At 45.7% G+C, this 16,127-nt stretch overlaps 1 protein-coding gene across 1 annotated transcript; it reads right to left on the reverse strand.

Moving 5' to 3' along the window:
- Positions 1-14,591: 14,591 nt before the first annotated feature.
- Positions 14,592-14,869, reverse strand: N7539_008513 (uncharacterized protein; the record flags this gene model as incomplete). Its single annotated transcript, XM_056938108.1, has 2 exons — positions 14,592-14,752; positions 14,848-14,869. 2 exons carry the CDS (start codon positions 14,867-14,869, stop codon positions 14,592-14,594), a joined length of 183 nt encoding a protein of 60 aa, XP_056786490.1.
- Between the last annotated feature and the right edge of the window lie 1,258 nt (positions 14,870-16,127).

Consider the following 16,127-nt stretch of genomic DNA (forward strand, 5'->3'; position numbering starts at 1 on the left):
AGCGTAGTAATGTACCAGCCAACCGCAGTCTTGGAGAGCTTGAAGCTCTTCAATTTGCCATGATTCTTTTAGAGGACCACAGACGATGGTTTCATGCGCGCTTGAGGTGGAGCTGAACGGGACGTAGATGGCTTTGAAGGTAATTAAACATATCTCATGTGTCGCGAAAAAGTGAAGCATGTATTTCTCAGCGAGTGTCCCGAATCGAACCCACTCGCCATCCCTGTATTCCTCAGCGACTCTCTTGACTCGAACCCTCTTTCTATCGTGGCACCTCTGATAGGATGAACCAAAGGGCCCCTAGAAAGTGAGCGTTAGCTAAGCAATCACACCGAAGGAGACCCGTCCATTACCTCGTCTATGCTGTAAGAGGCGTTTGTTAACAGTTCGTGCCAGAGAAAGCCGAATACGGGGTTTGCGATATATATGGTTGCTCTTTTGCATAGTACAGGTTCCACGGCTATCATAGCCTCAGTTCTTTTAATCAAGACGTTTGCATCAGTCACATCTCCGAAAAAGATCTGAAGTAAATGATGTCGATCAATAGCCGGTGTCATTTTCTCCGGTTTAAGAGCTTTGAATGGATAAAGTTGGATTTTATATATTGAGCACAATATGGACCCCGCTCGTTTAGTAAAGTGTCTGGATTATTTTGAAGAGATGATGAGGGAGTGGCTACCCTTATAGTGTACCAACATCTACCGGGAAAAGCCGCAGCTGAATGCATTCTCTATAGGATCTTATGGTTCCCCGTAAGTCCTTTAGGGACAGTTAAACAACTTATGCCAGGAGTGAATTGAAAGTCACCTATGGTGCAAGATGATGTCGATGACAGAAGCAACGACTTGAATGAAGAAAAAAGGTCCACCTTGCAATTTGGTGCACGGCAAATGCAAGCTGGGCCAAGTTGATTCACAACAAAATGAAGAGTAACTTGGTGATGGTTTTCACCGGACCTCTAATCTCTCCGGTGAGCCCCAATCTACAACAAGCATCAACGGGCATTCATTAAGTTCTCAAAGAGGAAAAGAATAAAGTAAAAAGGTAATTGGAGCACAGATTGAAGGCTCGAAATGTGACTTTGTTCTGAGAGCATGAGAAGTATTACATGACTTGATGAAGAGGTCAGGGGACTGACGATACTCTTGAATTATTGGCTACCCACGTCGTCTGACCAGATTGCAGATCAGCGAGAGAAGAGGAATACTCAACGGTGAAACCGAGTTTAAGTGGGTCGAGTGGGCCCCACGGTCCGACATTCCCAGGAAGCACCCGTTAAAGCTCCCTTTACAATAGTAAACCATCACCGTGCACTTGTAAGAAGATGAATTACCTGCAAATTTAGGAGAGTTGTATTTGTTGAATTGTGATGAGAACTCCCGTTTAGTGTTGATTCTCAAATTGCAGAGCAGTCTATCGGGTCATGGAGCGTTTCCAAGAGGGGCCGGTGAAAAGAGAGGGTGGTGGAAAGACGGGGTTGTGAACAGTGAACAATAAACAGAGGCTATAGCTCCAGCTAGGAGAGCGGTGGGCCAAAATGTGGGTCAGGCGGGACGGTTAAGCAACGGTGAAGTGTCATCAGTTATCGTCAAAACTTCATTTATGAGTTACCTGTTCTACACCACAGAGCTCATCGATAATAGCTCCGTCGCAGACGATGTTGCAGATCAAAAATTGCAGAAGCTGAACATTTACTAGTGGATGTTAGCGCCTCGTAAAAACCCACGACACCAGGTTTCGACTTACCAGACTTATGTGACCGCGGAGATAATCTGTAAGTATCTAGGAAAGAAAGCCACAAATTTGAAAATGGCTCAGATGAACTCTCTCTTCCATGTATCACCTGTATTCAACCAGAAAGCACATGGTCGCAGACTGCGTCAGGCAGCAGCCAAAGCATTCCCTGATAGTAATCTGAAAACGGATCCTGAGGAGATGGTGCACATCCTCCGGGCCCATGTGCTATAAATCCTTCATTGGGTGACGAGTTGAGCGCTTCCAAGGTTCGGAGGTCTCGGAATAGTTCCATTAAACGAAGCTTTTGAGGATTCCTGGGTTCTAATTTTAATCATTTGGTCGCACCCGTTACTTATATGAAATGAGAATAGTGAGGACGATGCGTCATTTGCTTATTCAATCCTTTGCACTCCTGTTGGTCCACGGAGCAGCTCGAAAATATCCCAGAGAACCCAGAAATCGAAAGAGATTGTGATGAATAACGTGCAGCAGCAGGGCTTGAATATCCCACTTAAGCCAACCAGGTACCATGGATGCTCTTGGCTGGCCTATAGTTCTAAATAGGATACGGCTCAAGAAAAATGATATATTTCTTACGTACAAATCCACTTTAATCATTGCTGATTTGACTTAATAGTAACAGATCTCAAGACACGGGTTCTTCCGCGGCACATAGCTGGACATGTAATAAAACTTGTATCGCACAAAGCCCCCGTATATTTAGGAGCTATCTCAGCGATCATATGGATTCGAGCCCCATGCTGATTTTTGACTTCGGTAGCGTCGCGACTGAATACAGCGGAACTTTTATCACCTCTGTGCCGGAGAACCCGTGCGTAGACTGTCCAGAAGAAGTGCCTATCAGACATGAAGAATATTAGACGCAAGTGGCAAGCGATGAAACTACTAGGGCATACCGTGTCCGCTTCTTTCCTCATCGCGATGGAGAACTTCTTCCATGTCTCGATGGCAACTTGCACTATCCTTCGTAGATAGGACCATTTCCTCTGTTTGGGATGTTTTGATGGTATCACCGCTGGAGCGTTCTTCGTTTCTATTTTCCATATCAAGAGGGAACAAGGATCAGAGGAGCTAGCCGGCAGTACTGGCTTGAAGTGTTGAATGGATCGCTTGTGGATGAAGGGAGAAGTCGGGCATTGGTTTAATTATATACTGAAGGGCCTAGGATGCGGGAAGATACTCCGTATCCTGCTCCTTGGGGTCAATACAAGGCTATGCAAATTATGCAGCCGGTTGCGGAATTGGACTGACCAATGCGATGGTATGTTTGGACACTACAATCAGGTCTTCGCCCAGCAGCTTATGATCTACAATTAATTCTCCTAAAATCATTGTACTCATGTCCAGGTCTAGAGGGTCTTCTGCGATCTATAACCGCTACACAACAACGTTCATTCATACGAAAGACCGAGTCCCCAAATTCCAAGTCTCGATTTCTGCGATTCGTTCGGGAATATCCTCCCAACCAGATGCGATTGCGGTGTCTATGTGGCCATTTGGTAGCGAAACGGCGACCCTGTTCGGAAATACCCTGTGGGTTCAGTCAAGTTCGAAATCGGGGGTAGACAAGACACCTACAAATACGTGAGAGGAGGCACTGATTGGCCGGGTGGCGGCGGGCTTTCACAGAATTCCCCGTCAGTTATGAGACGCATAGAAACCTCGGAAAACATACCCATATGCGACAAGAAGCTTTAGGTTACCCATTATTGCGTCCCTCTGAATCTCTTAGGCCACCGAGCGTTGTAGCAGTGTCGGCCCCTCTAGAGAAATGAGTAATCCTTCCCGGAGCGCACAACGGGTCATTGCTGTAGCATGCCTGGGCTAATGTCAGTTTATTTCGTGTCAGCTATGTTAATCACTTACAGCGGCTTTTCCTGCGGTGAAAATGACAGCCATCCAGCACAGAAATCGGAAATCAAGTCCGCATAAACCCTAGGAGAACTCGAGTTTATATCCAAAATTTGCCTAATTGATGTAGCTAGTAGAGTTGGGTGCGAGTAAGCCATCAGGAAGACGATGAGAATGGACATGATACTAGATTGTGGCCCTTTTTTTAAACTCTTCGTAAAAGGACTAGACTAATTCTTACCTGTCTCACGACTCTCAAACGTCCCATGCTGAGGCGCGTTTCGTCATTTCTGTTCATATTGGAAAGTATCGAGGATATTGGTAAGGGTCCTTTGGTACCCCGATGAACTCAGTAGGGGAGAGATAGTCCGTGCCGCTATCTCCAAGTCGATTCCCGTGCATCGTTCAAGTAACTGTCCGCATAGTAGATCGCAGAGAAGTGTAACTTTTTCTTTATCTCGTTAGCTTTCAAGGTCCAGTCAGCAATAATTATCGTACCCTTTTTTCAATTTGTGCCGACGATTCATCCAAGGTATACCCTGCGGCCACCAAACTGGTCTCACGCCAGAGTAGTTCAACTCTGGCTCAAACAGTCCAATCCAGCTACATGCCAAATTGCCACAGATGTCGGAAGTGAAATTGCTGGGCCAGTCTTTGCAGGACTTGGCTGGAGAACCGTTGCTTTGGATTGTTTGGGTCACTGTCATTCTATCAAAATTCCGCTGTGACTGACTAGAACCATCATGATGGGGTTCCATATGTGAAAACACTTTGCAGCTCATCTGGTCTGTGTCGAGAAAAATTTTCAGGTAGCGAGAACTGAAAACCAGGAGGCTTCATTCCCTAGTACTTATAACTCTCGCTAGTTCAATTGCTCTATTGACCCGGTTTCCTTATGCAGTCAATTTTCTTTTTTTTTTGATTGACCTTCTGGTGATGGAGACCACACTGGTACTTTTAGTCCACTGAGGCATTTTTGGTTTTGCGTTTTCTACGATAAAATCAAGCTAAGGGCATGCGTTTTTGGATTGGGCTAGCTTGACTGGGCAATCGCGGACTGGAGTACAGCCACCTTGCACTCCAACTCCTCTAGACGACTGTCATCACCTGAACCTCCCGATACAGTTGTGTAGATTCTTTACGAATATTACCGCCATCATTTGCTTCCGACAAGACTTCAGTCGCATCATGTAAACGGGTATTACGGCTAAAGTCATCAGCTTGTTGATGCCGACGGCGCAGGTGTTCTCGGAGGTTCTCCCGCTGCGTAAATATGTTCCCAGAACTGCGACTGCAGTCCGCGCAGGGACACATAATCGGCATTCTCGCGTTAGTGTATTTTTGGTGAACCTCACGCTGATGGCGTAAGAGACCACTGGAGTCGGTGAAGCCATTTTCTCTGCTGCAGCCTGGCTCATGACATCTGAAGGAACGGTCATGCTTATCCATATGTTTACCAGGGAAGATACGACTTAAGCAGGAATATGACGGAAAGGATAAAATGAAGTAGAGCTACCCACTTCCAATTACATGGACGACCGTACATCGGTGGTATGGGCTGACAGTCCTGATGGTCACAGTAAATCTGGTCGTCGGCGTTCCTGGGAATAGTACGGGTGGGCACGCGCCGACGCTTGCCGTCCATACTGTTGACGTTTAATTACTTGGTCATTCGGAAAATTTTTGAAAACCCCCCGTAGAACACAGAGCAGAGTTAGCTGGACCGGCTTCATATAAACCTAGAGGCAAATGTTAGGATCGTCAGGTTAAAGGCACATTCAAATCAACTCAACTCACGATAGTGATAGGCCAAATATACGGGTGAAGCCCAACCGATCGTTCAGATGGTTGGATACTCAAAAAAACCATACAAGGGCTGATCGAGGAGGTTCTGGGCAGCTGGTCTTAGTTAAATAAGTCATCTCTTGGCAATTACGTACAGGACCGCTCGAAACCAGTTTGAACCACCTCTTTGTTCTCTTCTATTCTTTCTCAAACTTAATTCTGAAACACGCTAGTCTATTTTTAATTTAGTCTCTCGTAAAATCGTGAAACATATTTATAAATAAAGTCACATGATTGTTTTCTGTGTAATGTACTGGAATAAAACATATTGCTCTATATCTGGCATTGTCTGGTCGTTAAAGGCTTTCGTATTACGTGCAATAGGTAAAATGGTACCGTGTGGCGACTACTCATTATGATAATAGAAAGGGAACCAACCTAACTTAGTAAAACCCTCTGTGGATATATCATGAGTATGAAACCGGGAGGAGATTGGCTCCCCTGACCAACTTTATCGGTCGCCTGATTCCGGGGAAAACCTTCAGGTCAGCAATGTCAGTCTCGGTACCACTAAGCAGCGACTTCGGCTCGAGGTCTGTTATGACAACTAATATCTCATACACGGCCCTAACCGAGGGCTTCAAAACGGACTGTAACCACGGCCCTATTACTGCTCACTTCTGTAGTAGAGATTATCTTAACTGTCACAGGATACGACTAATCAGTTTGATTGCCTCAGCACAACCGGAGGAGTCTTTCAATCAAGCATGCCTACGGGATCTACGAACGACCGGCCCTTATAATGATAAGGGCCGTATCGAGCGAACCAACGAAGGGTTGTTAGACTCGTATCGCTGGATTTTAGAGAGCGAGCAGTTCAGACAGTGGCAAGACAACCAGAACAGCCGTCTGCTCTTGATCAAGGGTGATCTTTCGCCTGCATGCTATCTGCCTGATTGACCGATTGCGCTTAATCACCACCTTCTCATTGGCTTCCCGTAGATTTTCGTTAACCCGCGCTAGTCGCGGCGTTGTGTAGTGCTATGGAGTGGCCCTTATTGATCTGATCTTGTCTCGCTTTGAATGGGCTCGGAGGGCTATTCAGCCGCTATTTTAGCAAATCTTCTATCATCGGTTGTAGCCGAACCACAATCTGGTTTTTATTGCCGATGATTAGCTAGATCTGCTGTTTGGCCGGCTGCTCAATAGCGTATGCGTTCGTAGAGAGATATTAAGCTTCGAACGTACATTTTCTGGATCGATTGAAAATCTAGAGCTAGTGGCCTAGTGCAGTTTGTTACCAAGTTGGGTGATGCCACTCAATAGTTCCTTGCTATCTCCACCATTGGACAATTTTTTATCAAGGCCGCGGATCCGATCCGAAGCTTGGGCCATGTAATCACGGAATTGCTGTAAGTGATTAGCAACATTCACCATATCCTGGTCACTAAGGGGATTAGGATTGAACACTTTAGTTTTCGGCGGCCCGTGTTCCTCGTACATAACTTCATATGGATTGCAGCATAAAGGTCGTAAATCGATTTCTCCCTGGTCCAGCTCCTTCCACGCCGAGTTGATAGCTTCCAACGCAAAAATGTATTTATCTCGATACTTTTTTCTTGCCCACAGCAAAGTGCAACGCCGGGCGCGAAGGCTTGTTAGTCTGTGCTGAGCTGAATGCCGTTTAAAGGCCTTGCAGAACGTGTTGACGAAATCTTCATATCCCTCCCACATTTCGTTTAAGACATCTGCAACCTGTTTCCACCCGACAGGTGCAGTCCCAGGCATAGGGAGGGCCAGAGGCGGGCGTTTGGAAATGGTCATATCGGCGCCGTTTCCGCTAATATTAGCCATTCCATTCATCAGTAGCAGATAGATGCACCTCAGTGTCTCGCCCCCTGGATGATTGTGATCTAGCGCGCTTTCCAGCTCCATCTTGTACTTGAGACCCTTAAGGCAAAGGAGTCAGCTCCTGTAGAATAGTTCTCAAGAAATGGGAATCATTTACCGGGGCTGTTAAGTCGAAATCTTTTCCTTTTATTACACGTACACCATAGGGTACGGAAACCATCGGCTCAATAGTCATAGTGATAAGAAGCAGCATTCATGACTAGGCACTTCATCTTTCACGAGGGAAACACAGAAACATCCATGACATAGATCGGGCAGGAGCGGCCGCATCCGGCCAGAAACCTTAACCACTTTCTACCCGACGATACTCTTTTTTTTGAGACACCCAAGGGTTTAGTACAGCAGTTGTGCCGCAAAACATGACTATTATCTTTAGACAACTTTAATTTCTTGATTGATTCTGCCGCAGCCGAAAAGATCATATGACAGGACCTGCTCTAGTACCATGTACCAAGAAAGCGGGAACCTGAGTAGTAAATCGGAGTGTTCTCGGGGGGTCTGCGGAGCTCACGAGACAAGGTTGTAACGGTCATGTTGATGTAAGTCTGCCTAGAATGGTGTGAACTCCTAACTGACCAGGATAAAAGTAACGTAGAACAATGCCCACGTGCGGATCCTCTAAGAACATGACTTAAATCCATACTAGATTGTACAGGTTGAACGTTTACTCGACACCAGTTGGGAAACGTAACCACAAATTTAAGCTAGTCATTAACAATCACAAGAGTCTAGACCGACGTGAATGACTTCATGCATTCTACAACTTGTAAAAGTGAAGCCCGTATCAGGATATGTGGAAGACCACTTTCTTTTGATGTCATCGTGACAGGCCATATCACGGAGTCCTTATTTATTTGTGCACAATTCTTGCACACACGACATGCCTCGTTAATGGGACTATAAGGTGAACATCCAATTTGCAAAATGGACAGAAACGCCAACTCTACTTCGTACCGTAATCACGTGCGCCGTTTGTCGGGCTTGTGGCCAGCAGTCACCTATTTAGAGCTTTACCTGAATAGCTCTGAATACAATCAAGTTAACACGACACCGGTCACGTTCTTTGACTTGAGCCCTGCTGGAGGTCCTGTTGCTCTTGATCCTGACCAACGGAAATATCTCAGCTTCAACAATTTTATCACTGCATTCAACACCATCAGAGAGACACATGAACTCATAATAGTCGAAAATCCAAGCCCGACAGTCATTGCGACTTTGGGAGGTGCCCTAAACATGGATGTCCAATTCTGGGCAGATTTGTTCGTTGGACCAGCTTGGTTTGAGAAGGGGACCGTAAACCCCGGACCCTCTTCGAGCATCGTCAATGGTGACTTTACGCCCTTCAGAGATAACGGACTACATGATCAACTCTGGTCCCTTCCATCGACTCGGCAGAACCGTTGTTGGGAATGCCTCAGAGGTGTTATACTCAAAGAGAAAATCGGTCCACCGAGCGGAAGCCACCCTCTACCTCTCAATACCAGACAATGTCCTCCACTTTGTGCTCAAGCGACGTCGACGAGATACAATATTGGCCTATGGACCAATCAAAATTGCCATCCGACGGCAGCGGCACCATAGATAGGTAGGTGTCGAGCTATGTATCACTTATCTTACGTTTGCCATTCTAATAAGCAATCCATATAGGGGTCGTTGTGCTAAGTGCAGAAAGCCCCGACCCTGGCCTGTGTATCTTTCGGGATTTCCGCGGCGAACCCTCCCTTGGATTTCCCAACCCGCCAGAGCTAATTGAGTGCGATCCTTGGCAGGGAAATTTTACCCCAAAATTTTTCAGATATCGCGGAACTCTACTCGACGCATATTCGCACTACCTTTGTGATGAAATTGCCACTCCGCAATTTCCAGCATACAACGGAAGTCCAGAACTATTTTTTACTAGCCTATATAGGCTAATTGCGAGTTGTTGGGTTGCAGAGATTGAGAACCACCACATGGACTATTCGTGGATCGAGGCGTACTAGCAGCAGGAAAGCAAACGAAAAATATTCTGGAAATGTATAATCCTGTGGGAATATCCGTCTGCGAAGTTGGATGGACATATTTTGGACCTTCACAGCTCTCGTGTCAAGATTGGGTCTTATCCTCAGTTAATTGCTGAAACCCAACGCTTCCTCGAAAACCAACGTCGAGGGGTACCTATGGTTCGAGCGACCCATCGGGGTCTTCTAAAGGACTTTGCCATATTGAAAGCGGCGATGTCCAGACTTGAAGAACGAAACGCCAAGGTTACTGAGTACCTGAAGTCACTTAATGATACCTTTTCGACAAAAAAGTCTCTCCAACGGTCCTTCTTCGGACTTTTCATCTCGGTATGGGCACTAATCTATGGTTCCTATTCACTGATTTCTTCGATTTTGTCTATGCGGTCTACACTCGATAAAGACGGCCAACAGTTTTCATCCTATTAGAAGATATCGGTGCCTTTTTTCGTCATCTCGCTGTCCATCTTGTTCTTTATTTTCAAGTTTGTCAGCGCAGGAGAGGCTGCAAAGCGACGGAAAAGCCCCAATTATGAATGAGCTCGTGATAAATCTCTCCCATTGGGGTTGTGCTACAGTATCAGCGGTGATGCAAGGGAGGATGCTCAATGTTTCTTGTAATAATATTTCTTGAAAATTACGCTACCATTCATCATGTGACCTCTCATTACAAAAGGTCTCAGTCCACGAAAGGAAACTAATCCACATGAGAGCTTAGCTGTTTCAGGTTAGGGTTTAGGACAAGATTTGTGCTAGTAGACTACAGTGGCGCCGCAAAAGTCTCCGACCACCCTGGCTGACCGCCCATTTTCTGCCATTAATTCTGCCGTGCTAAAACCTCCAAAAAATCATAATCAAATTAATCTAGTATCTAATATTTAGTGTACCAGCCATTTGATGCAATTATAGCCTGCACCCTCCGCGTGTCACGGCGCAAGTCGTACGTGGTGACTCCAGCGATTCACAGTTGAATCGACCCCGCATCGGCTTAGGGTAACAACCCCAAGGCCGTATGTGGGGCTATGGGGGCTCGGTACGCGGACCCTCCATGTATTTATTGTGGAATCTAGTGGAGACTACCAGACTCCAAGATTCAGTCTTTGGAATTCAGACCCTATAGACTTGGACCCTCTGCCTAGCCAACAGGTTCTCTGACCTGCAATCCAGATACCCATAACACCTAATCTCATAAATCTTTTGCTTAAGTAAGGTCCATAGATTTTCAATTGGATTGAGATCTGGTGAGCAAGGCGGCCAAATCATAATCTCACGCCCTAGTTCTGCTACAAATTCGCGTACGATCTGTGCAGTATGCGTTAGAGCATTATCTTGTTGAAAGATTGATTCAGGATCGATAAGCAAAGTCGGTAGAATTCGTTTATATAAATCGAGAATAACGAAGCGATTAACACCTTAACGAGGCGATTCTGGATCTCTATAAAGGGCTATTAAGCCACTTCGGCGAAGCGATCCTGAGAATGCAGCCCAAAACATCTGTTTAACTTGAAATCCACGATATAGTACTAGTTGAACTTCGCCTTGGACTGCTTAGTCGGATAGGCGAATAAAGCTATATACTAGACGTAGTCCAATTTCTCGCTCAACTATACACTCGTCAGACCAGAAGACTCGGCCAAAATCATCTTTAGTGTAGTGTTAATACCATAAAGCCCAAGATAGTCGTGCAGCCGTATACTTAGGCTTAAGAGATAGGCGTTTCATAACTCGCCATTTTCGGAGACCCTCGACAGAGAGTAATCGCGCGATAGAATCCTTCTTGCATTTATAATCTACTTCAGAGAGTAGGTTATCATACGAGACCCGAGGATCTTCGTGAATCTTTTCGAGGATCTTTTAACGGTTATCATTAGTTAAGATCTTCGGGCGCCCAGATCGCTTTAGTGACTGTTCTTTATCGCGAATACGCGATTGAAGGCAAGTGTATTTGATAGTCGAGAGCGGTATAGAAGGGTATTTCTTATGAATCTGCCCATAAGACCACTTTGCCACATCTTTTAATGTAACGATTTAAGTACGAAGATTCGCGTCTAATTCGCAATTTCTGCGTCTTGGCTGCGCGATATCAGGAGACGTAGGTTACCTAGGGATAGAAGGAATAGGCCCTCTAGGTCTTAGAGGACTAGGTGCTAGTAAACCAGCCCTTGTGCGAGGCATATTAGTATAGTAAGTAGAAGAGTATTATAAACAACGCGATGCGCGTACACGATATTCGCGTTTATAGGGTTTCCGTAGGCTATATTAGGTAGGCGGTATTAAATAGCGGTCAGGGGGTGGTCGGAGACTTTTGCGGCGCCACTGTAGAATGGACAACCTATACAAGACAATACAAAGGTTATTTTTATATAGTATTCTACAACGGTATCAGAATACCGGCAAGCACTGCTCTAGGCAGAGCCTAACTAAAATGGGTATAGTCGATGCAAGATAAAGTTCCCAAACCAATTAAAATAAAAACAACAGGTGAAACTGATTTCGAGCGGTCCTGTACAGTGTTTGAACAAGAGAGCTTGACAAGTCTGCCAGTGGTCAATCAGCTTGTTCAAAACGTGAATTTGGAGGATTCTCACAAGGTGCATTGACAAGTGGTAAATGTGAGGGAAGCGTACTCAGTGTAGTGCCTTTACGTTGGAATACTGGCGAGTTCCATCGAGATACAGATCCTCTTACTGGTACACTCAGCGTTCGTTAGTATTTGGACATGCCACATCCCCCACTTATCTTTATACTACTAGAGGGATGTGCTATGTTTCAAATGCAAAAGAATGGCCACTGTACGTTCAGTTGAAGGTTTTAAGCCAAAGATATGGTGGTACAAAAATGCGAAGCATGTCCTCCTTCCTAGTTTTTTTTGACAATAATAGTTTCCAAGGCAAGAGTTTTTTAGCCTCACAGATCTTTTCATGTAAAGAAAAGACCTTTCAAATGGACTGAGGCTTCCCATGAATCCAGGACCCACCACGACCGCCATTGCCATTATAGTACATCAAAAACATAATGTCAGGAGTATCGACTGTGTTGTGATTGTACGACAAGCGGCAGAAATAGTCAAAGCTCCTCACTTCATTCAGAAAATTAAGATCCAATCTTCTTGGCTGACACATAATTATTAGATATTGAAAGCGTGGAGAATGAAGATAGTTCGATGAAAGACTCACCCAATCCTGAGTCTCTCGATTGCATCTCGGCATAGTTTACGAATAGGTTCGGTTCTTCGAATAACATGACCAATCTGGAGGTATGGATGGAAGCTCAATGATATTACTGTCCAAGCTATTGCTTAGTCGTGAAAGATATCTCCGAGATCTGTCTTGTGCCCGTGGTTCTGTGATCCTCCACAGTGAGAGACGAAACGGAACATTTAGATCTGTGAGTAGCTCACCTGAAATAGGCTTCACTTGACAAGTAGCTGAGTCTGCTTCAACTCTTTCTTGGAAAGGAGTGTCTGTACGGTAGACAGGATCGGGCTTATATACCATGCCCGCAGATTGCGCATGCGAAGTTATGGTGCCGTGGATCTCTCCGTCCAACTCCTCACTGGGACCTTCCTCCTCTTCCCCACCCCAAAAGGAATCATTACTACTGTGATGGAAACCTAGGGATGGAACGCAATTGGTAAGAAAGGACAGAAGAGAGAAAGTGGGTAGACAACCCATTACAGTGATATGTGTCTGAGATCAAGGTGTTGTCAAAGACAGAGGAGCTCAGAAATGGGTCAGGATCCTTAATATATAGATCTGTACAATTCGTAAGTTCAATAGTATTCACTTTCTAGAAACCATCAGTCGCGATTAATGGATCTGCACAGTCATGATCAGTTCCACACTCTCTGAGAGAGCTATTAAGCTAATCTCCAAAGCCCTCTCCGATTTATCGGCTTTTCTTGACTCCTCCAGCAAGGCTGGCCTTAAAGCAATTGGTTTATTCGAGAATCGCTTCTCCATATTTCTGGGCTTGGCATCCCCCGGAAGACCTTACCCAGGATGCTAGATTTTTTTGGACAAGTGCAAGGCTTTGACATATGTGAGACCATCTGAACCTCTCGACAACCATGTTGACGCATTAATGGAGGAGGTGTTGGCGCATTGGAGCTATGGTACTGTTCTCAAATAAGCCCTGACAACTTGGCATTTTGATCATTGGGACATTGAAAAACCGCCTGCTTCAGCCTCAGATGATCTGATCTCCTTCCTGAGTCGGCCCAATAGCGCCGTGATTGAGACAATACAAGGCCGATATAGAAGCATGATGGGCCGGGGCGCTGTGGTGAATGATTCCTTCGATCTTTTGCTGGTCTCGATCTGAGTACGGGATAACGAGTTGGTTCAAAATTGTGTCTGAATACCCTTCATGTTTTCGGGATAAACCATGCCAAACAGACTGTATTAGACTAAGCTTGTATCATACATGCCAAATCTGCCCTATTCAATCCAATTGTGATCAGACAAAAGTCGGAAGACAGGATGAAATCAGCCAAAAAAAACAGACCGGCGCATAAAGCTCTGATATTGCAGATGAATCATGTCCTATTTCACTTTATCATGCAATATTGTGAAAGAAGCAGTGAGGATGGCACTGTCAAGTTGGACCTTGTGCTATGCTTTCCTTGTAAGGGATTGATGGAAGCGCTTACAATCTGTCAAGGCAATGATACGCCGTGTACGTGACCCGGTCCTCCATAGATCCTGGAAGAGGTCAAGCAGCTTAGCATTTGGGTGAAAACCCTCTGGTCAAACCAATTCGTGGGAAATTCGATTCTCAATTCCAGTAGCTCTCTAGAGCTATTCTTGTATGGGACTAGAGGCCCGGCATTCCGAGTCCGCTGCTTGTCGTGCCAAGACAATTGGAACCATGTTGGCGAGCTGGAGAACAACGATGGCCCCGAACTGTCCAATCATATCCAACTCCAAACAGCAGGATTTAGGAGGACAGCATTATAATCGTAAAGAGGAACGGCTTCAAGTACCTCTTGTCAAGGCTCTTCTTTTTGGGTCCGTCCACGGGACTACGTTGGGGGTGGGCGGCTGAGGCTTACAATGCACTGTAGTTAACGTGATCAATCAATATGAGAGAGGCTGAAAAGCAACATACCTGGAGTCGGTGTGTTGCCGGTAGCATCTTGACTTTCTCGTTTGACATAGCGGCGTCTGAGTTTTAAATTGGCGTTGGTGGCGGGCGATAAATCAGAGCCGGCTACTCCACTGGAGATTTGGTTAGGATGCAGTTGCAGATGCGTTTGGCGATGACAGGGGTAGGGCCTACCAGGCCCTACCCCTGTCGGATACCAAGACGGAGCGGTGGAGTGGATGGAAATAGGAGGGCGGTTGGTTGTGCATAAGGTGAGGGCTGACCTGCAGCCTCTTTTTTCAATGCACACGGAAGGATAAGGATAGAAATGATATTCACCACCTCCGCATCCCGCCCATTGACTAGATAAGAAAGTAAAGGTATGAGGAAACTGAAGCCTAATGTAGTACAAGGGAACGGAACCCGATTGGTAAGGAGATCTCAGCGATATACTTACCTGCACAGACCCAGTCGATCATCATGATCGACAGTGACCCAGAGAGAAATCGCATGTGGGGTCTGGGGCTATGTACGCCCGATCACAGGGGTAGGGCCTAGTAGGCCCTACCCCTGTCTACCCAATCACCTGTTGTTCCATTTCAAAACTTTCCCCGCCCTCCCTTGACCGTCTTCCCTCTTGAACATCTTCCTTCATCCTCTTCGTAGAAGATGGACCCGCATAGTCCCTCCTGTTATGTCTCCAGCTTGGAAAGACAAATCCAGAGCCTTCACCTAATATTGAAGGAATGGGCGGCTTATGTGCCGCAGGATGTTATTCTGAAATCCCGGATTTCGTTCGTGGTCAATCCTCAGGTCTCCCCGCTTGAATCTTCACAAAGCTCTCTGAGTAGCCAACGTCAAAAGACCTTGCCTCCAAGTCCACCCGAGCCAGAAGAAGCATGGAGGAAAACATTGATTTCCTTCATCAAAAAGATACCTACCGCTAAAAATTGGTCCAAGGCCATATCCTCTGCATCTCTCGATACCGAGTCTCTCTCATCGCCATCCATTCTGCAGTCACTGCTAAAAGAGCCCGGTCAAATTGAAGGAGGCCTTTCTTCAGTACCGGTTATTCAACGTCAGCATACAAACATACTCCATACGTTGGAGTCTTACGCTTTACTCACGCAAAAATGCGAAGACAGTGCAAAACTGGCGAAACTTATCGCATCCTATCAAAAATTTCTATTCGTTGCACTTTGTCATGTTGCATGTTGCGTCGGCATCGACGAAAATGTGGTGAACAAGATGATGGGGTCGATTTCAAATGGCAATCCCGAACATCTCCGACAAATGCGGCTCGCCGCGGCTTGGGGAGTCGCAGCGGTTGACAGGCTTCAATGCAAGAGCAAATGGGGCATGAGAAGTGGCGATATCCTCTTCTACTGTCTGTACACATTGTACCCATTTTCATTGGCCCATATAGAGCTGACCATGGAATTTAGTCACTCCGTCATTCTATTCATTGAGAAACATAGCCAAAGGGAAGCAGTCGATAGACGTCTTCACGACCTCTCTGTGTCAAAGTCAATATACAGAGATCAGTGCTCGTCTACCGAAACTTCACATGAACAATCTCTCTGTGCCTTGTATAATCAAGTGCATATTTGGGAAAACTGTCCAGTGTGTGCACAATCCCCGAAAGTGCTGCCATTTACTTATACTTGTTTTCCAGACTTTCTGAGATATGCAAATCTCTACGCGCTGATTTTAACGCCGCAAGGGATATATTTACCA

The sequence above is a fragment of the Penicillium diatomitis genome (genome assembly GCF_028827545.1).
Source record: "Penicillium diatomitis strain IBT 30728 chromosome Unknown utg000013l_segment0_segment0, whole genome shotgun sequence".
Lineage (NCBI taxonomy): Eukaryota > Fungi > Ascomycota > Eurotiomycetes > Eurotiales > Aspergillaceae > Penicillium > Penicillium diatomitis.